The sequence below is a fragment of the Cavia porcellus genome, unplaced genomic scaffold, assembly GCF_034190915.1.
Source record: "Cavia porcellus strain 051 isolate PalLab524CR breed Dunkin Hartley unplaced genomic scaffold, mCavPor4.1 scaffold_27, whole genome shotgun sequence".
NCBI classification, from domain to species: domain Eukaryota; kingdom Metazoa; phylum Chordata; class Mammalia; order Rodentia; family Caviidae; genus Cavia; species Cavia porcellus.
Window position 1 is genome coordinate 27,193,501 of NW_026947510.1, and position 21,826 is coordinate 27,215,326.

At 32.7% G+C, this 21,826-nt stretch overlaps 1 protein-coding gene across 1 annotated transcript; it reads left to right on the plus strand.

Moving 5' to 3' along the window:
• Positions 1-1,783: 1,783 nt before the first annotated feature.
• Positions 1,784-19,607, plus strand: LOC134473530 (F-box/LRR-repeat protein 17-like). The gene is made up of 3 exons (XM_063238123.1): positions 1,784-1,957; positions 5,467-5,724; positions 19,387-19,607. The coding sequence occupies exons 1-3, from the start codon at positions 1,799-1,801 to the stop codon at positions 19,567-19,569; spliced, it is 600 nt and encodes a 199-aa protein (XP_063094193.1). The 5' UTR covers positions 1,784-1,798; the 3' UTR covers positions 19,570-19,607.
• The last annotated feature ends 2,219 nt before the right edge of the window (positions 19,608-21,826 follow it).

Below are 21,826 nucleotides of genomic sequence, written 5' to 3' on the forward strand. Positions count from 1 at the left end.
CGAGGAGAGAAAAGGAAAAACAGACAAATGAACAAACTATCAGACAGACCAAGAACACTCATTCCTGTTTTTCTGTCATTTTTCAGATTTTTGCTCTGCTCTGTAGCCCACCCATTATTAACTCTTCTGGTCTTGAGGTACTTGTTTTTAGTATATTGTCCAGCGGTTTCAGTTATAAGAACTGTGAGTGAAAGACTGTAATAGGCTTACTACATGTTTGCTGGTATCAGGTGCATTCATTAGGAGATTCTTATGCATATTCTTTTCTTCTCAGTGGATCCTTTGTTTAGGAAGTTCAGGCAGTTGTTTTCCTAAGACTCAAGATTTGAACGTACTGGATACTCTAGAGTAGATGTCTATATTTTCTGATTGTACAGAGGTAAGGCATTTTAGCGCATAGTTATAATAGCAATTGTTTATGCTCTGCCTACTCCTTCTCAGTTTCAGAACTGTTCACAAACTGTACTCTCAGATTCGCACAGTGGCCCTGCTAGGTAAGGTGCAAGGATAATAGCTAGTGTCTGCTAGTATCAAAAGCTTCATGGTTGAACTTGCCACTACTCAAACAGAGAAGTTTGAAAAAAGAATTTACTCTAACTTCGCTCTATAGTCCAGCTGAAAATTTGACTTAAAAAAACCTGTAAAGGCTGAGATTGAGTCACATGGCACTTCTCACCAAGGACACAAAGGGGTAACACTTTAGTGCAAAGTGCTGTTCCTGCACATACAAGATATGGTGCTTGTGTTCATGCATTAAAACATTCCTCATTGGGCTTCTTTGATGTATGTGTGTATTTGTGTAAAATACCATAGCCATGGTGCTGAGAAAAGTTGGTGATACCAGCGATAAGCTTAGAGGAAAACTTTGAGAACCATGTAGAGTTAAAGCAAGAGTTAAAGAAATCATTACAAAACTTGTTAATGTTCTGGAAAAATGAATTTATAAATGTAACTTTTGGATCTCAGAACTAGTGGTTTTCCATTTTTAGTTAGTTCTCAAACATCTTGGTTTTTCAACATGAATTTGGAGTAAACTGAGGTGGATAACTGAGGTATCACTGTACTCTGTACGCAGTTTGTTTTCCAAAATTTTATTACCTTTCATTGCTGTGGTACATTTGTTGAAACTATGAATATTGTTGTATTATGTTGTGTGAACTCCAGCTTTATTTAGATTTCACCTATGTTTCCTTTAATGTCCTTTTCTGTTCGAGGATCTGATTCAGGATTGCATTACTTATCATTTTGCATTAATCTTTCTGGACTGTGGTAGTTCCTCAGTTTTTTTCTTGTTTCTCAAGACTGAATATTTTCAGGAGTTTTGACGAGGTGTTTTGTAGAATGTCCCACATTAGGTGTGTATGTTTTTCCCAGTAAGAGATTGGAATTATGGATTTCTAGAAAAGATATTGTAGAGATAGTGTGCTTTTCTTATGATTTGTTTGTTTTTTTATTAAATTGCATATAAAATGTTTAGATAATTCCAAGGTCAAATCAGAGATCTTTAATCTCACTTTCATTCTAGTCCTCTTCCTAGTCTTTTTTCTCTTTCCCTAAAGATAAGCAGTCTTTATTGGTTTTTGGCTTATCCTTCCAATCTTTTAAAAATACAAACAAATACACAGATGCATACATACATGCTGGTATCCCTTCGTTCTCTCCCTCTTCAGTCCCTGTTCTTAGCTCCTGTATAGAGTAACCCTTAACAATGACTTTTCTATGGCTACTTGTATTCAAGGTGGTTTTCTTATTTTAAATAATTTTCTAACTAATTAAAGCCTTTTCCTATGCCTGGGAAATGTTTACTACATGTATGTTTTCTTTTTATTTACAGATATTTTCCAATTTGTCCCTGGATGAACGTTGCCTTTCTGCATCATTGGTTTGCAAGTATTGGCGTGACCTTTGTTTAGATTTCCAGTTTTGGAAGCAGTTGGATCTTAGTAGTCGTCAACAGGTATGGAAATACTCAATTTGACCTACTGAGTTTTAAAAAAACTCCTTCCTCTTAAAAAATCTCTTCTATGTTGTTCAAGGTAGTTCAAATGGCTACAGTATACAATTTTGTGCTTTCTTAATGTAGTTTTGCAAAATTAAAGTTGAAGCTAGGTTATTATAGTGAACAAGATAGTTTTAAGCATACCTAGGTAATTTAGGTCTTTTAAAATATTTATCATATTCCTTTATGTCTTTCCTCTTTTTCCTTTGACTTTTTTTTTTCTTTGTACTGGGAATTGAACTCAGGACCTTGTGCTTGCCAGGCAGGCACTGTGCCACTGAGCTATATCCCCAGCCTTGACTTTTTAAAATTAGTAAACAATTCCTTTTTGTGGAGAGGTTGTAATAGTTTAACAGTAGAAACTGATGGCAAACTTTTTGTGCATCTCTGCCTCTGTGCTGTGTACTATTCTGAGGGCTTCATGCATAGTAACGCATTTGATCCTCAGAGCAAAGCTATGAAGAGGTACTATTTCAGTGTTTCATGGCTGAAGAAATGAAAGTAACATATGCTCTTATTTAAAAACTTTCCTTTTGACAAATTTTCTAATTCTCCTATTACACTGGATAATTTATAATTCCTTTGCCTCCCTTTGTATCCCCCTCCCCAACCTCTTTTAGCTTCTCAAAATACCTGCCTTAAAAGCTGGCATGGTGGCACATACCTATAATTCCAGCAGTTGGGAGGCTGAGGCAGGAGAATTGTTTGCAAGTTCGAGAACAACATGGGTTACAAAGTGAGACCAAGGTCAGACTGAACTGCATAGTGAGACTATGTCTCAAAAAGACAAAAACAAATCAAAACAAAACAAAAAACCCAACCCCTCCTAAAAAACACCTCACACACACAAAGAAATGTTGCCTTTTTGTTTTATACTAGCTTGCTTTAATTTTTTAAATTTATATTTGGTTTTTCACATAAGAAACTATGAAATTTAACTTTGTGTCTCACTTATTTTAGTTAACATGGTTTCAAATGTCATCCTTTTTTTTTTTGCAAATAACATGTTTTCATTCTTTATGACCAAATACTAATCCATTTTATATTTATACCACATTTTCTTTATTCATGTTGATGGAATCCTGGAACTTACAGTGCTTATTGCAGTTTTTTGGAACATTTTGAATTCATACTTAAAACTTGATAGTAGTTAGCATTAGAAATACATAAAAATACCCGATGAGAATAGGATTTTTTTGGACTAATAAACCTGTTCTAAATGCCTCCAATATTACTACCTTACTGAAGTGTGGTTAGATATTTAACAACAAGCTTACAAAAAATGTTCTGATTTTTGCTTCTTGTCTGATTCTATGATATAAATCATTTTACCATGGCTATTTTCAAGCTATGTATGTGATGCCATTGAATTTAGATTTGGAAAGAAGCTCACAGTTTAGGCGCTTGAATCAGTATAAGTCAGTTCTACACCACTGGTAGTTTATGTATGATGGTCACATTTTGAACAGACAAGTTCCTGAGCATTTATATTAAATTGTTCAGTTTTTGTTTTCTGCTTGTTGGTAAGAGTTTAAAACAATTACAGAATTAGTTATTGCTTAAGTTCATGAAATTTGTGTATAGAGAGAATGATGTCAGTTGTGTCTAATAGAATAAAAAAATTGTGAAATAATCCATTTACCCTTTACTTCATTACTCTTCGATGTCAAAACTGTTTATAGCAAAATTACACTAAGAATGACTTTCCTCTGCTGATAGTAAGATTTGGAGGTGAAAAAATAAAAGGAGGGGCTGGGGATTTAGCTCAGGGCACAAGCACCTGCCTTGCAAGAATGAGGTCGTGAGTTTGATCCCCGGTACAAAAAAAAAAAAAAAAGAAATAAAAGGAGAAGTATATCAAACTTTTAATCTTTCAGGGAGCAGTTTCCACTGATGCTGTTTTCAGAAAGCATAAACAGTTTTATTTTTGACTCTGACTCCTTCTGTTTTTCAGCTGTCTATTTTGTTTTTGTTTTTCCATTTTAAATTTCATGTGAATTTTCCTTCTGTTATTTTTACCCCAAGGACTTAAGTAACATTAACTCTGGTTCCCTTTCAAGTGTGATGATTGGTCAGGGAACATGTAGAGATTGACTTTTTTTTTTTTTTTTTTTTTGTATTTTTACTGGTACCAGGGATTGAACTCATGACCACATGCTTGCAAGGCAGGCGCTTTTGCCGCTGAGCTAAATCCCCAGCCCCGAGATTGACTTTTTAAAAAATTCTGATGTCTGTGTGAATATTTTGTTTGATAAATTATAAGATTGATTATGTTCTGAATACATTTTTTTGACATGGACATTTCTATAGGATTTTTAGTATTTTGAAATACAATGTATATTTTCTATGCTATGAATTAATTACATATGTGTTAGTATCCTGATAGTAGTAAAGCAATTGAAATTAAACCTATAGTATTATGTGATATCATGTATAAAAAATCAGCGTTCATATAGCATGACTGATGTACATCATTTGCTGATCTAAAAGTGGAAAACATCGCATTTAAAATCTCAATGTAGTTTTGTTTGTGGTAAATTTTTGGTAAGCTTTAAATTTGAACTAAAGTCAGTTTTTCCCCAAAAAGGATAAAATTTTTGGCTTTCATTGAAAGTTAATACACATATTTTTCCTTGGTATTTTCTCACATTGCTTCTGACACCTAAGGCATAGCTTCTTTTACATTAATAACCAATATTACACACCTGAGCATCCAATTCAGTTCATTTCCAACACTATGTGCCAAGGTTAGCATATTCCTCACAAGTTAAGGGTCTTAACAGAGTGCCTCCACTTCAGATGTCAGTTGCAAATCTCTGGAGCCTCCTATACCTCTGATTGAAGAGCTGTAAATTTCAAGAGTTCCTCCAGTGAGACCTCAGGTTTTATAAGGAGCTAAACATATTGAACTCAGGAAAAACTTACATTTACTGATTTATTATAGTGAATATAACTCAGGAGCAACCAAACAGAAATGTCTCATAAGGCAAGGTATGGGGTATGTCACCCTCCTGGCACATGGATGTGTTTCTCAATTTAGAGGCTCTTTGAATATCCTTGTTGAGGAGTTTTTATTACCTAGATATAGCCCCTCCTGAAAAACAACACCCTTTGTTCACCTGGTTAGTTTTTATGGTAGCCAACCCCATAGTGAAGCACTGTCTAGTGGCAGACTCTGAGGCAGCTAGTTCTGACCAACTGGTGTGGTCCAAGGATTTGTTATAAATAACAATGACATGAGCAATCAGGAAATTACAAGAGTTTTAGAAGCTCTGTCAGAAAGTGGAGGATAGAGAGCAAAAGTACATATTTTTATCATATCACAGTTCTTGTTATGCTTTAATATGAAGGTTTTTCTTTTTGTTATGTAGTTATTCTATGATCTAATGAATATTATGAGAGAAATATAAAATGTAACTTTCTGCTTTTAGGAACAATTTAAATTTATTGCTTTCTTTCTCTCCTAGGTCACTGATGAATTATTGGAAAAAATTGCATCAAGAAGTCAGAATATAATAGAAATCAACATTTCTGATTGTCGCAGTATGTCTGACACTGGCGTTTGTGTTCTAGCATTTAAGTGTCCTGGACTACTTAGGTATACAGCGTACAGGTGTAAACAGCTTTCTGACACCTCTATTATTGCGGTTGCCTCTCACTGTCCTTTACTTCAAAAAGTACATGTAGGCAACCAGGACAAACTTACTGATGAAGGACTCAAACAGGTAAATTTGAACACTTATACAATGAATTTATTCAGCAATTCAAACTGTTCTTTTGAAGCAACACTTTAAAAAGTTTTCATATTAAACATAATGCTTAGGGGCTGGGAATTTAGCTCAGCGGCATAAGTGCCTGCCTTGCAAGCAGGCAGTCATGAGTTCAATCCCCGGTACCGATAAAAACGAAAAAGACAAAAAAAAAAAAAAAAAAAAAAAAATGCTTAAAGCCTAAAGTGAGTCATTTTACACACCATGAATATTTACTTGGGTTTGTGAACTAGAGTGTTTTGTAGTAAGTGCATCAGCTTCTGTGGCCAGCAATTTTACTAATTTACGAGTTTTTAAAAAAAGATTTAGTGTCATGTTTTACATTAAGTAACAGTATGTAGTTTGGGTCAGCAGTTTGGGTAGAGCTAAAATTTAAGTTTCAGTTTTTCCTTTCAGTTACTAGATGACCTGCTTATATGCTTTAAAATACTGAGTATTTTAAGACATGAAGTGAAGGTCCAGTTTGAAGCGTATAAAATCAGTAAAAACGTGGTATTTACCTATATGTGGCCTAATAATTTTATTGAAAGTAGATTTATATGTACTTTCTTTTTGAGATACTTTCCTTTAGAAGTGGGATTTAAAGCTTCTTCACTGAACCAGTGAAGATCCTTAAGTTTAAACCTAATGAGTTCATTGAAAACTCAGTATTTAGAAGAACCTCAGGCTACTGTCCTAATTCTGTCCTACTGACTACTGAGTTTGTCAGTTCAATTTGTGTATTGAGAATGTTACCAATTTACGAAAGGCAAATTGTCCAGTTATGGTCACTTATTTTAATAATTTTCCTGGTCGGTTTCTGCTTTCTATAGAATGATTTATGAGTGAAATGCTTTATGAAGTTTTAAAATATATTAAAGCAATCACTTATGAGGAAATACACGTTTTATGAATGTAGCATGATTTTGCTTTTTTTGATAGAAATTTTCAGCAAGTTAGTTTTACGGTGAAACATTTTCTATAAAGGTTTATGCAGCATGAACTGGATTAAGTGTGTTACATATTTAAATCTTTGTACACCACTAGGTACCAGTTTAGCAAACTTCTGAGAATGTTCCGTATAATATTTGTGAAATACACTATTAGCATAGTTATGGTCGAAGTAAGGAGAAATTAGAATGTTCTTAAAGATCATTACTTAGTGTGTCAATTAAGCATTGTAAATTTTACTAGTTTGAAATTAATGAGTTTCAAAGAACGTATGACGCATTATGGTTTGTTAAATTGTTTAGATGTTTACTTCAGATTTTCAAGATTTCTAAATTATGAATAAACTATATGAGGTAGTATTCGCAGAGAAATAATAAAACAATACCCCTTCAATATTTTTCTTCAGTAATTTCACAGGAATCTCATTGAAGTGTACATAGTAATATTTTCCTGTGCTTAAGGCTGTGCTGTAAGAAGAGATATCCTATTTTAGATACTTCTCTTGATGGAGTAGTGTTATGGGTATAGTAAGACTATCATATTTATCTTTATGTGCAAGTATATTGATATCTGTTTTATTCTTTGATACTATGTTAAATTTGGGCCTTGATCTCCACCCTCTGTATTAGCTTTATGACCCATTGGTATTTGATAAACTCTTCTGTAAGAGTTTGTTATGATCTCAGTAAGCTGACAACTTTGATGTATAATAAGGTTGCAAAAGCCAGGAATAAAATTATTCATAATGCATACATTTCCTTAAGATTATTATTTTCTCCTAACTCAGTAACTTGGTAGTTGACTGAGTTGTTAATTCTACTGGTAATTTTTACTGTCAGTAAAAACTGGCAAATGTTTTAGAATGGTATATAGTTTATTGATAATGACTTTAAAATATAGTAGGGTTTTAAATGCTATGATTTTGATTGACTTTAGCAAATACTGATCTGCTTGCTTTTGAATTCTATTAGTTTGCAAAAAAAACAAAGCATTTCATTTTGAGTGCTAATGGATCTATAGTTTAAGATTTTAAATAAAGTTTTGGATTTTGATTAACAATATTTAAGGGCTGGGGATATAGCTCAGTGGCACAAGTGTCTGTTTGATTCCTCTACCAAAAAAAAACAAAACAAAAAAAAATGGAAAAAATTTTAACAGTGCTTTACAAACCTGTGAAGCACCTACACATTAGACTGTCTTTTTTTGCAAAGTACCACCTTGAAATTTGAATACTTTTATTTCCATAAAAGTCATATCAAATAATTTGACTAGTGGAACAATTAGTGCATTGTATATCTATCATAAACATCCTATAAAACTATAGTTATATACCTGGAATGTGTGTGTGTGTGTAAAGAGCATTTACCTAAAAGTAATAAGTTGTTTAGTTTTTCTGATATATCCTAACTATCTAGCATTTGTCAGAAATCAAATAATAGTAAAAGTACAATATTAAATTCAAGAAATTACATCCATTAAGTTACTATTGTATGTGACTCACTGTTGCACATCAGTTTAATTTGTGGATCTCAGTAAAAATTTCTAGAAATGTGTTACTGTAGGTATTTTCCAGATTAAAATGGTTCAAAAGAATAAATTTTGCCTTAGTAAATTTCAATTTAGCGGGTCTGGGGATTTAGCTCAGTGGCATAAGCACCTGCCTTGCAAGCAGGTAGTCGTGAGTTCGATCCCTGGTACCGATAAAAAGGAAAAAGACAAAAAAAAAATTTCAATTTAGCTATACAATGAGTTTTCAAGTTTTTAAAAATAAAGATTTAGAATGGTGTCAGCAAAGTGTTGTGTCTATTAGGTAGCTTTAAAATTATGTCTCTCTACAAAACCATTGAAAAACAAGCCAGAACTATTAGAATAACATTGTCAGAACTCTGGAAAATAAGTCAGAAGTTTATAGCAACCAAGGAAAAGTTGAACCAGGAAAAGGGTAACTAAAAAATGCCAGGAATGCATTGTGACTTTTTTGCTTGTCTTTGCTGCACCCTTTTCCCAACTTGACAGTTGATGTGAAGAGAGCAACTTATATTCCTAGTGTGTGACCTAGGTCTCTGGTGCCAAGCTAAACCGTATTTGCAAATTATTGTATTTGGCTTTCTAACACATTTGGAAGCTACCCGAAGAGCTGTGACTAGTACTTATGTATCTGTGTCACCTAATTTAGAACTTTGTCAGGGATAAAAAGCAAGTGGGCATTGATTAGAAACATAAGGCAAATGAAAAATCTTGCAGCTGATTTGTGTAAAAATTACAGTGAGACATACAGTAGACTTCCTGAGGCCTAGGAAAAAGCCCGAGTCCTGGATAAGTGTTTTTTTTTTTTTTTTTTTTGGCGGGGGAGGGACACTTTGGTAGTTAAGGCATTTAGAGCACTAGTATGTACAGGAAAATTTAGAAAGCCACATGCATGCCCGAGGTAGGACACATGCTTAGAAAAACATAAGATCCGGGGAAGTAGCTCAGTAGCATAAGTGCGTGCCTAGCAAGTACAAGGTTGTCATGAGTTCAATTCCTGGTTTAAAAAAAAAAAAAAAAAAAACACTAAAAGACTATAAACATTCATCATTGGGTGTTAAATTCAGTATCAACAGGATCTAGAGACCAAGGTGAAAGCAGAATCAAAATCAGCATTTGACCAAGATACATACCCAGATACTCATCTTTCTTGTGCTACAGTGCACAATAACTAACCACTGAGGCCATGGATGACTTAGACCCACCACAGAACTAGCTAGAAAGAGTAGGCAAAAGGTTTTGTTTTGTCATAGTTTGTTTTTAAGCTTTTGAATTTAATAGAAATTTCTTTCAAAATACTGACTCTTTAACAAATTGTTCTGAGAAAAATGAATTATCTGTATGTAGAAGATTGAAACTAGACCCCTGTCTCTTACCCTGAATAAAATCAACAAAAAAATTGATCAAAGACACCTTAATGGAAAACCTGAAACTTTGAAATTACCAGATTAAAATATAGGGTAAACATTTCAAGATACAGGTGTAGACAGTGACTTCCTAAATAGGACTTCAGGAGTTCAACAAAAATAGCAAAAATTGGCAAATGGAATTGCATCAAATTAAAAAGCTTCTGTACAACAAAGAAAATAACAGTGAAAAGACAGCCTATATAATAGTAGAAAAGTTTGGTCAGCTACTTTTGTGACAGAGGCTTAGTACCCAGAATACTATGAAGAACTCAACAAACTGAACACCAAATGAACAAGCAATCCAATCAGTAGATGGAAAATGAACAGAACTTCTTAAAAGAGTTACAAGTGGCTAAGAATTATATGAAAAAATTGTTTAACATCTTTTAGCCATCATGGAAATACCAATCATAACGACATTGAGATTCTGTCTCACCTCAGTCAGAATGGCTATCAAAAGTATAAAAAATAATAAATGCTGGTGAGGATGAAGAAAAACTGTATCCCTAAATTAGTATGACCACTATGGAAGTCAGGATAGAAATTCTCCAGATCAAAAGTAGAATGGCCACATGATCCAACTATACTGTCCCAGTGTTTTTTTGAAGTAAGCAGAATTAGCATTTGACCAAGATGCTTGGATGCCCATCTTAATTGTGCCACTATTTACAGTGGCTCATCAGTGGATAATTAAAGAAAATGTGATACTATATACATAATGGAAGTATGATTTAACCATAATGAGCAATGTAATGTTGTTTTTAGGAAAATGGATGAAACTAGAGATTATGTTACGTGAAGTAAGCCAGCCTTAGACAAATATTCTACCTTAACCCCCATGTGTGGAATCAAGAAAATGAAGGAAAAAAATACTTCAATGTAGAAGGGAGACTATTAGAGAAATAGAAATGAGTAGGGAGGGGAAGGCAAGGGAGAATAATGGAGAGGTGAATATGATCACAGTATATTGCATTCATATATAAAAATGTCACAATGAAATTTATTCTGTATAATTAATATGTGCCCCTAAAAAGCAAGACATGACTTTGGGCATTGTAAGAAGAGTGAAACACAGTTGCCAAGTACAAGCTACAACCAAAAACAGCTAACTCTGTGAAAGAGGAGAAAAATCTTAATTTTTTAAAGTGCCATGTTATATTTTAACATTCTATCAGGTTTTCAGTAGAGCGTGAAGGCATATAAAGAAGTAAAGTACAGCTCATGAAAAGGAAACCATGGAAGATAGAAAGTGGTGGGCTGGCATATAAGTCAAACAGTAATTTTGTGTCAGAATTATTGTCCAAAATGAGGTTGATGTTAAAAATACTCAGATAAGTAAAAGCTAGGACAGTTTGTTAGTAACAGAGCTGCCCTGCAAGAAATGCTAAGGTGAGTACTTGAAGTTGAAGTAAAGCAACACTAGACACTTGCCAAACCTATGTGAATACAAAAGAGATTGATGAAAGTAACCACATGGAAATTGAAAGTACAGGAGTGAGTGGAAAAAATTTTTTCATACATAGAGTTGCCAAAATGGCAATTTTAACAGAAAATAGATTTTAAATTAAAATTCACAGGAGAAAATGGGAGTTATTATATATTGATAAAATTCAGTTAGGAAGATACAACAATCCATCAGAAAGATACAACATAAATGACCCTAACAGCTGACTCTCTAGCAAAAAACAAAAAATTTGAAAGAAGAGAATTCTCAAGTAACAGTTGGAGTCTTCAGTAATTCACCTCCAGTAATACAACAACCAGGTAGAAGATGAACAAAGCAACAGACAAGTTGAACAATACAGTAATACACGTAATAGACTTGTGAAATATATGTTGCTGAACCACAAAATACATATTCTCATGTGCATATGAAGCACTCTTATGAATAGACCATATATTTTAATAAATGTAAAATCATGTGATACATCTTATCATAATTATAATGGAATAAATCTGGAAAATAACAGAAAACTAGGAATTACTAAAATATGTTGGAATTAAACCACATAGACTTATACATCCAATGGTTCATAACAGAAATCACAGTGGAATTTAGAAATTAATCTTGAAATGAGTGAAAATCAAAACATTCACAGAATTGTGGGATGTAGCAAAATCAACATTCAGAAGGCAATTTGTAGCTGTGAAAGCTTATATTAAAAACGATTGTAAATCAGTAACCTAAATATACTTTGAGGGAAATAGAAAAGGAAGAGCAAACTAAATCCAAAGCTAGCAAAATAAATGAAACAATAATGATCACAGCAGAGATAAAATAGAGACCAAAACAGTAGAAAAAAACAAACATATTAAATTTGTTGAAAAGATTAAAAAAAAAACTGTGTCAAGCTTTTAATTAAACTGACCTATGGGACTGGAAGAAGACAAATTGCTCAAATTACTAAATCATAAATGAGAGTGGGTGTTACTCTTGACTTTGCAGAAATAAAAAGGATTGTATTAAAAAACTGTAACTATACATCAACAAATTGGATAGCCTAAGTGGACAAATTTTTAGAAATACAAAAACTATAAAAAATGATTGAACAAGCCTGCTGGAGTGATTCATACCTGTAATCCATGCAGTTGGGAGGCTAAGACAAAAAGATTGCTGTGAGTTTGAAGCCAGCCTGGGCTACAAAGTGAGTTTAAGGCCAGGTTGAACTGTGTAGAGAGATGCTGTCTCTCTCTTTTTTTTTTTATTGGTACCAGGGATCGAACTCATGACCATGTGCTTGCAAAGCAGGCGCTTATGCCGCTGAGCTAAATCCCCAGCCTGAGAGATGCTGTCTCAAAAAACAAAACAAAGATTTAAAAATTGATTCAAGAGTTAGAAAACCTGAAAAAAATCTGAATAGAGTTACAGATTTATAAAAAGTCAGGACATACAATTAGTTCACTTAAAAAATCGTTGCAGAAAAGAAAAGCCAAGCGTCAGATATCTGTATTGATTAGTTTTACCAAATATTTAAAGAGCAGTTAACTGTAATCCTTCTCAGGTTCTTGCAAAAAGTTGAAGGCAGCTCTTTCTACTTTCATGAGACCTTCGTTACCTTGATTCTGAAATCGTATGAAGACACTACCAAAAATAAACGAAGGCAACTATAGACAATATCTTTAATGATTATGTAGAACTTGCTTGTAAAGTGCTAACAAAATGAATCTGGCAGCATATTGAAAAGATTACACATCATGATCAAATGCAGCTTATCCCATATGTAGAAGCATGATTCAGTACACAAAACCAGTCACTGTAATATGCCGCAATAACAGATTTCAGGAGAAAAACCAACATAAACATCTTAATTGGTAGAGAAGAATTATTTGGAAAAATCAACACCGTTTCATGATAAAAGTACCTACCAAACAAGAAATAAAGTGATACTTCCTTAACAGTATTAAAAGCCCCATGTAACAAAACCAGAGTTGATACAGTGATGAAAATGGCAAACTTTCGCCTTAAGGTCGGGAATAAGACAAGGACACTTGCTTTTTAGTGCTTCTGTTTTACATGGTGCTAGGAACTCAAACCAGACTAATCTGACAAGAGGTGTAAAATACTTTAAATTAGAAGTAAAATAATTTCTATTTCTAGATGTCATGCTTTTATGTATACAAAACCATAATTCATAAACTTTTTGAAATAACCTTTTCAGTTGAGTGCCAGGCTACAAAAAATTAGTTGTATTTCTACATACTACATACTTGAATGTAACTCTAACAATTCCATTTATTGTAATACCCCTAGTTATAAATTCCCGTTTGAATGCTACTTTTGCTTCATTCTGTACATTCTGACACATTGTACTTTCATTTTAGTTTAGTTGAAAATATTTTTAGAATTTCTCTTTAAGGAGGGTGGTGGTGCATGCCTGTAATCCCAACATTTGAGAGGCTGAGGCAAGAGGATCATTGCAATTTGAGACCAGCATGGGCTACAAAGTGAGCTGAAGGTCTGCCTGAATGGCCTGAACTGCATAGTGAGACTTTCAAAAAGACAAAAAAAAAAAAAAAAGATTGCTCTTGAAATTTCTTTGACACATTTAGGAGTTTGTTGTTTAATCTCTTAAGTATTTTGGGACTTTCTGGTGATCTGTTATTGTTTTCCAGTTTAATTCCACTGCTGCCTGAGAGCAGATACGCACAATTTCTGTTTTTTAAATTTGTTAAGTGTGTTTTATGTCCTAAGATATAGTCTGAATGTTCTATGTGAGCTTGAGAAAGATGTATATTCTGATGTTGTTGAATGAAGTAATCTGTAGATGTTCATTATGTCTAGTTCATTGTTAGTGGTGTTGGAATTGAATTATATTTTTACTCTTTTTTGCCTTCTGAATCTGTTCATTTCTAATAAGATATCAGAGTTTCCATCAATAATAATAGATCTATCTATTTTTCTCCTACAGTTTAGTCAGTTTTGCTTCACATATGCTTCACATACTTTGTTTTTAGGTACATACATGTTAAGAGTTACTACGTCTTCTTGAACTGTGGTCCTTATTTGTATGTTTACCCTTGATAACTTTTCTTTTCTATCTGAAGTTATAATTTTTTAAAGTTAGTAATTATAATTTTTACATTTTTGGAGGATTGCTTTTAAGAATTTTTTTCTTAATTTATAGTATTACTGGGAAATTTTTATGCCTGATTAATCATTTTGGAAGTAATTTTAATTTAAAAATTTTATTTGCTGCCTAATTTTAAAAGAAATAGTCCTAATTTTTAAAGATAGTTTTAAAAAAAAAACCTTACTTTACAGCAGTTTTAAATTCATAGGGAAATTGAGAGAGGCACAGATTCCAATATACTCCCCGTTCCCACACGTACATGGTTTCCCTCATCAGCATCTCCCATCAGTGTAACTTACTTATTGTAGCTCATTTACTGGCATCAAACAGCATTATTCCCTAAGTCCATAGTTTATCTGTGGATGCTGCATGTCTTGTGGGTTTCAACCAATATACAATCACATGTATGTACCATTATAGTATCATGCAGAGGTATATTCACTGCCTTAAAGTCCTTGGTTCTATGCCTATTTTTTTTGTACTCCTCTCTAACCTCTGGCAACTACTTATCTTTAAATTTGTTTCATAGTTTTAACTTTTCCAGAATAACTCTGATTTTAATTGGAATCACAGAATATGTAGTCTTTTCAGATTGGATTCTTTCATTGAGTAATATGCATTTATAATTGCTATAATATGCATGTATGATTGCTGGATCATATAGTGAGAGGTATTACCTTTTATGATGAATTCATCTAACTATCCTATGGTTCCTGTGTCTTTTCATAGTAAATATATATATATATGTGTGTGTGGCACTGGATAATATCCCATTATATGTGTGTACTATAGTTTATTTATCCTTTCAACCTCTGAAGGACATTTTGGTTGCTTCCAAGTTTTGGCAGTTATGAATAAAGTTGCTATAAGTTTCTGTATACGGGATTTTGTGTGGACATAATTTTTCAACCAAGGAATATGATTGCTGGATCATATAGTGAGAGATCTTACCTTTTATGGCGAATTCATCTAACTATTCTGTGGTTCTTTAATTTTTTACCTCACATACTCTGAATCTTGTTTATTTTCTGAGACAAGTTTCTGACATGTGTAGGCTGGCCTTGAACTTGCTGTGTAGCCCAGGCTGGCTTTGAATTTGTAGTCATAGTGATCCTGTGCCTCAGCTTCCCAAATGCTGAAATTATAGGTATGTACCATTACATCTGGCATTTATTTTGATTCTTTAGTGTACATACCCTAAAGATTGCCATGTCTTTTTGGAGTGTAATATAATGGTTTTTTTTTTTTTATTCTTTGCAGACTTTCTTTGTGATGAAGTCTATCCTTTCTGAAATTACTGTAGCTTCTCTTTGTATTTTAGGTAGTGTAAGGGATTGAACCCAGGGTCTTATATGTTAGGCAAGTGCTGTCATTGAGCTAAACCCCTAATAGCCACCTAGCCTATCCAGGGTTGGGTCAGGTCGGGTTGGATGGGTCTTGTCATTTCATTTCATTCTTTTCTTTCTGAGTATTGCTAAGTAGTTAAATTGCCCAAGGTGTGCTTCATATTTTAGTCCTCCTGCCTCAGCCTACCAGAGCTCTGGGATTACAGGTGTGTGCCCTGTATGCAGTGCAGGGATATTTTTCACATGGGTTGTTTGCAGCCATCTGAATATTTTTCTGAGGGTTGTAAACAGGTAGAGATTTGAAAGTTATCAGCAAAATTGAGAATACATTGGGTGTAATTATTGACTTTATGTGCCTGCATAGTCTAGAGTTTAGACTACTTAGAAGATAATGTAATGTATTTTTCCAGTGATATCTAAAATGAAACATTAGTTTCTGTAGTGATATTAAATGACATTTATATTCAGTAGTAGTGTGTCATAATTACTTGTCTTCTGAGGCATCTTCATTATTAGCTTTACCATGTATGCTGATCATTTTGCAACTATCGTGCACATGGTCCTATTTTTGTATAATTAGCAATGTGTCTTGCCTCTGAAAAGTAATTTCTTTGTGGATAAAGCCAACAAAACTACATACGATGTCAGCATATCTTGTAATTAGTTTATCTTTTTTCTGTCTATAACAGTGTGATTTATAGGTCTTAACATGAGGTTCTACCAACTTGTGCACACAGTATTGTCTGAGACTCAGCCGAAAAGCTCAGTTACTTCTTACATGTTTATTCTGTTTTATTTCTCATTGTTTATTACTGACATACTGGGTACTGAGTTCTTCAAGAGATCTGTCTTTTATTGCACAAGATGTGGTAAAATTGATAAATAAGAGAAATAGTGATAGAGAAAAAAAACACAAACCTTATTACTCAGAAACTCTAAGATGGAGAATGTTGCTTACTAGATGGAGCTAAATGAGGTTGTTAACTTGACTCTGAAATTTGACCAGATGACTTAGTCATTGACTAGACCAGACCAGCAGAGTGGCTCCTATTAAAGAAGTGAGGATTACTTATTCAGTCTGGGCAATTTGTTGCTAAAGAGAGGTGTGGAGATGAATGAACATGTTTCCTTTATTAAATAAAAATTAGTGCTAAGGCTAGGAATTAGATTAACAGGACTTCCTCCAGATGGAGAAAGTATTTTTGTCATGTTTATTTGTATTTTTATAAATAGTCTACTTTGGCTATAGATGATTTCTAGCCATGGAAGAATTTAGTGAATTTATCCTTCTCTGTCTCTTTATCCTCTAATTCCGTCATAATTTTCATTTTGTTAAGTATTTTGTATTCACATTTCAAAATCATTTGCCCATTATTTTTTCAATCTACAAAATTCTGTTTTATTGGAATTAATAATTTTTTTTTCTTTAGCTTCCTTGTATTCTCTTAACACGGAGTTCCAAGATTTCCAGTTGTAGTAGTATATCTATTTACCTTTGCGGTCTAGTCTGGGCTTCCTTTTTTTTTTTGAGACAGGATCTCATTAAGCAGTTTATACTGTCGTTAAGCTCACTTTGTAGCCCAGGCTTGGTCTTGAACTTGCAACAATCCTCCTGTCTTAGCCTCCTGAGTGCTGGGATTACAGGCATATGCCACCACGCCTGGTACTAGTCTGGACTTCTTACATGTAAATGTTGTTGCATTTAATAAGTCATCTTAATATTTTACCTCCAGCATTAACCAGAGTTGTTCTTTATTTTGATGTTGAGGTAGATCTCATTACGCAGAGGTCTTGTCCTCTTTCTTTTGGTATATTCTCATGTTTTGTAGAGCACAATTTCTAATTACATCTTAATAAAAAGTGTATGGGAAATAAATATTCTGAGAACTTCTGTATCTGTAAATATCTTGAATTCTACCAGCATGATTAATTCATGGTCTAAATCAATTTATATTAGAAATAGTTTTCTTTTTGAATTTGATGGCATTGCTTTGTTGCTTTTACTGTTGGTAAGATGTTCGGAGCATTTTAAAGTCGAAATCCTTTTCATGAAATCTGTTTTTCTCTGGAAGTTCATGGAATCTTGTTGATAGCTAGGATTATAGAGTCTTATGATAATTTGCATTGCCATAAGTCTATCATTTGTGATAGACATTTGGATGACTCTTTCAGTTTGGAAGTTCATATCCCTTCATCCTTGAAAATTGAATACAATTATTTATTTGGACTACTCTATTTTCACTATCATAGACTTTTGCGTAATCCCCACATTTTCACCAGTATGCTTCTGTTCCCAGCTATGTGTGATGTACACCAGTCCGAAATTCCCCAGGAGCTCCAGTCTTTGACCATTATGTGATGTGTGCAAGGTCAGGCTTTGCAGTAATGGAGAGGTAATTGGAGGGTTTAACTGCTACTTAAGCTGATTTTCAAGAGTTGTAGTGGTTTTATTCCCAGGGTCAACCTTGTAGCCCGACGTATGTGAACCTGTTGTCTGTAGCATACTTACTGTTCTGATTTTGCCAATATTGGTTTTGGATTCAGCCTTTTGAGATCTAAGTCATGTACATTAGTTCTGGAAATATATGTACCACTTGTAATGAATTAAGATCGGGTAGATGGTTTAATGAGTGTGATGAATACTAATAAGAAAAAAATGATATTGCTAGATATTTTCAGACAGTGAAATATGAAATTATATTTGATTTGTTTAGGGTCATAAATGTAGCTAACCGAGAATGTGAAGATAAATTCAAATTCTTTATCACCTCTCCTGGGAACTTGAGCGCTGTCCATGGACCCAGGTTAGATCTATGAATTGAGTAGGACATAGCGGTATGTGAAACCACAATCATAGTTTTCTATGTTTACTCATTTTAAGAAAGCTGTCAGGACTGGGGATGTATTCAGTGGTGCAGTTTTGCTTAGTGTACACAAGGCTTTGGGTGATTCAAGTCCCAGCACTGAAGGAAAAATCGTCAAGAGAACTCTTTACACGCATGACCCTGATTAGCATTTTCACCCAATCAACAAATATTTATTAAATATTAGATAAGTGTAAGATACCACAGATATATTATTTAATAAAACAGAAAAATTCCTGTCTTCATGGAATTTATATTTCAAAGGAAGATTTATTGATTATAGTATAGCCTGCATTAGAATAGCCTAGTTTGTATTTATTATTGTCACTAGAAAAGTAAATGAGTTTATATATTCTACTATCATCACTTTTTTTGAAATAGAACTTGAAACATTTTCATTAAAAAATTATTTGTTTAAAAAATTAGAGATTGATAGAAAGGAAAAAATAGCCTGCATAGTCACTCATCAGGAATAACTACTGTTAACACTTTGTTGGTAAACCTGGCAGTCTCTTTTCTCATACGTGAATGTAAATTTAAATATACGTTTCTTTATAAAATTGGATTATAATTTAAAATTTTAATAACTTTTTATTTTTCTCAATTTTTATTTGAATTTTAATGGTAGTATAATATTAAATTTTTTGAATACTCTGTAATTTACACCTTTAGTTTGTTCCTCCCATCGTCTTTCTCCACTATTAAGACTCAAGAGAAATAGAATGTGAATTTGAATGATAAGGAATCTAAGTACTTGATGGACATCTAGTATGAAGTTATTGAAACATGTAAGTTAAAAGATGAATACTGTACTGTTTTCGGTTCTAGATTATTTATTCTATCTCCTTTTAAAAGTAATTTATAAGTAAGTATTTATCTCTGGTATGATTTTCAGATAATGCTTAAAATCCTAGTATAGTATATGTTTTTGTTACTTTCTGAGCTTTCAGCCAAATCCCTTTGTTTACAGCTGGGATCAAAGTGCAGAGAACTCAAAGATATTCATTTTGGCCAGTGTTACAAGATCTCAGATGAAGGCATGATCGTCATAGCAAAGGGCTGTCTGAAACTACAAAGAATATACCTGCAAGAAAACAAATTAGTAAGTACCTGTTTTTATCTTCATGCTGTTCATTTAATTTCTGACCTTTGAATTCTTTAAACTTTAGTTGTACATTTTCTAATGCATTTTGTTTTGGTAGTTGAGAGACAAATACTACTTACTGAAAACACAAATATCCTCTCAAAATAATGATTTTATAAATTATTCTAAAGCCAAATACATGCTTGTATGTGGTTCTTGATTTTAAAGTCCTTAAACATATGCTAATGTGTCTTTTGTAAATTGTAGGCAAGTTGGAAAATACAAAATTGGCTTACCAAATATATTTGTAGTTACAATTTTTTTCTGATTGCTCTCAGAATTACAGTTATTTTAGATAAGATTTAATATAAAGTTAGGAGTATACATTTGTGAAATAGAGCTTTTTACTTAGCATGATAGAAATGGGATTCAATAAGTTGGGACAGATAGTCTTGATAATTACCTAGATTTTATTGGTAAGCAAACACATTTGTAATTCAGACACTTGTGTTTAATAGTCTTAAAAATATTCTTTTTTCTTTTATTGAGATGTAGTTCACATAAGAATCACTTTTAAAGTATATGACTCATTAAGTTGTTCAGTTGTCACCAGTAACTAATTCTGGGACATTTTCATTATCCTAGAAAAAAATTTGTCCAGTAATCATCATTCCGCTTTCTCCTTCTTCCTAGTACCTGGCAGCTGCTAATCTCCTTTCTGTTTCTGTGAATTAGCTTCTTCCAGACATTTCCTAAAAATGGAATGATTTAATATGTGGTACTTGATGTCTGGTTTCTTTCTTTACATGATATTTTTGAGGTTTATTGATATCATAACCTGTATCAGAGTTTCATTCCTTTTTGTGGCTAAATAATATTAAAAGTCACTTGATTTTCATTAGAAAATATACCATAGAAATTATCAGGAAAAACTGTCATACAGGTGGCTTGAGTAGAAATTCTCGATATTGAAAAATAGTGTAATTAAAATGTTGCCAGGCTGGTCCTATGTGTGTAGCATATTTATAAAGAAAATTTAAGTGCATCTCAAAAATACAGATATTTTTGTTGCCATTTTGAATTACTATATATCACTTGATAATATTTAATAAATATATTGAATATATAAATTTAAGTTTGGAAAGGTTCTTTGATGTATTAGTACTTCTAGTGAGATAATACTTATTTAAAAAAGGATTTTAGAAAAATTGAAATATGATTAAAAGTAAATGATTTTTTAAAACCACATAGAATATTTTTACCCTGAACATTGGTAATGAAGTTACTTCATACACATTTTTACATTTAATCTAAATGTACTCACTTGAGGTTGTATGATTATGTTAGGTCTTTTGCGTCAGAGATGCTGAATTTTGACTCCTGGTGTCTACTCACTGTATTGTAATCCTAGAAAAATTGCTTAACATCTTTAAACCTCATTCATGAATGGAGAAGTTATTGACATTTGTCTTTTTGTTCAAATCACATAGCATAAATTCTGTTTTATTAGCACTACTAAAAACCTAATAGTTTTTATGATATTACAACTAAATTTGTTAAACTGTTGGTTTCTACTTTGCACTAAAGGTAAATTAAAGGATAGTAACCCTCAACTTAACATGTTTCTATTCCTTTAAAATATTTCATTTTGGCTAGTCTTTGTTTTCTTGTGTAAAGATGGAGAAATATTTCTTTATTGGTAAACAGTTTTTAGCTGGTGGTTTCCTAAAGGAAGCAACTGTTTGAACGTCTTCCTTCACTTTCAGTTTAGTTTTTATCTAATATTGTACATTAAAAAGATGTTACTTGCTTAACATCTTAACTTAAAGGGATTGGTTCAGAATTTAGTATAATTTTTTAAACATTTTAATTTCCTTGTGAATTTGAAGCAATTTGACAAAATCTTAAATGTCAATTCAGTAAGATTCTAAATTGGATTCTAGATTGGATAACTAAATTATTGATAACCAATCTCCCATAGGAAATTTACATTTTATTTTTAAAATTTGCAAAATAAGAAGTATTTAAGTAACTTGCTAAACTGCAATTTTTAGCATTTTAGCTATTTTCATTTTGAGAAGTAGTATTGATCACTTAAAAACAGGTATTTTATATTAGCAACTAAGGAAAGTTTTTAGAAGTATACCTGAAAGAATACCAAAAGAATTCTACTTTTGCTAGCCAAACTGTTTTCTTCAAGTTCTCTAGCTTCATTTAATAGTTTTTAGAAAATCATAACATGGCATTTTTCATTTTTTTAAATATAAACTTTGTTGAATTGAAATTGGAGATTGCTTGGTTTTTGTACTTTGGCAGTATTTGATTT

What these genes read in the sequence shown, in the direction of transcription:
- LOC134473530 (XM_063238123.1), top strand. Translation starts at nt 1,799, where the DNA reads ATGTTTACTACATGTATGTTTTCTTTTTATTTACAGATATTTTCCAAT. An exon ending in ATCTTAGTAGTCGTCAACAG is followed by an intron (nt 1,958 to 5,466) that starts GTATGGAAATAC and finishes TTTCTCTCCTAG; the next exon opens with GTCACTGATGAATTATTGGA. An exon ending in CTGATGAAGGACTCAAACAG is followed by an intron (nt 5,725 to 19,386) that starts GTAAATTTGAAC and finishes CTTTGTTTACAG; the next exon opens with CTGGGATCAAAGTGCAGAGA.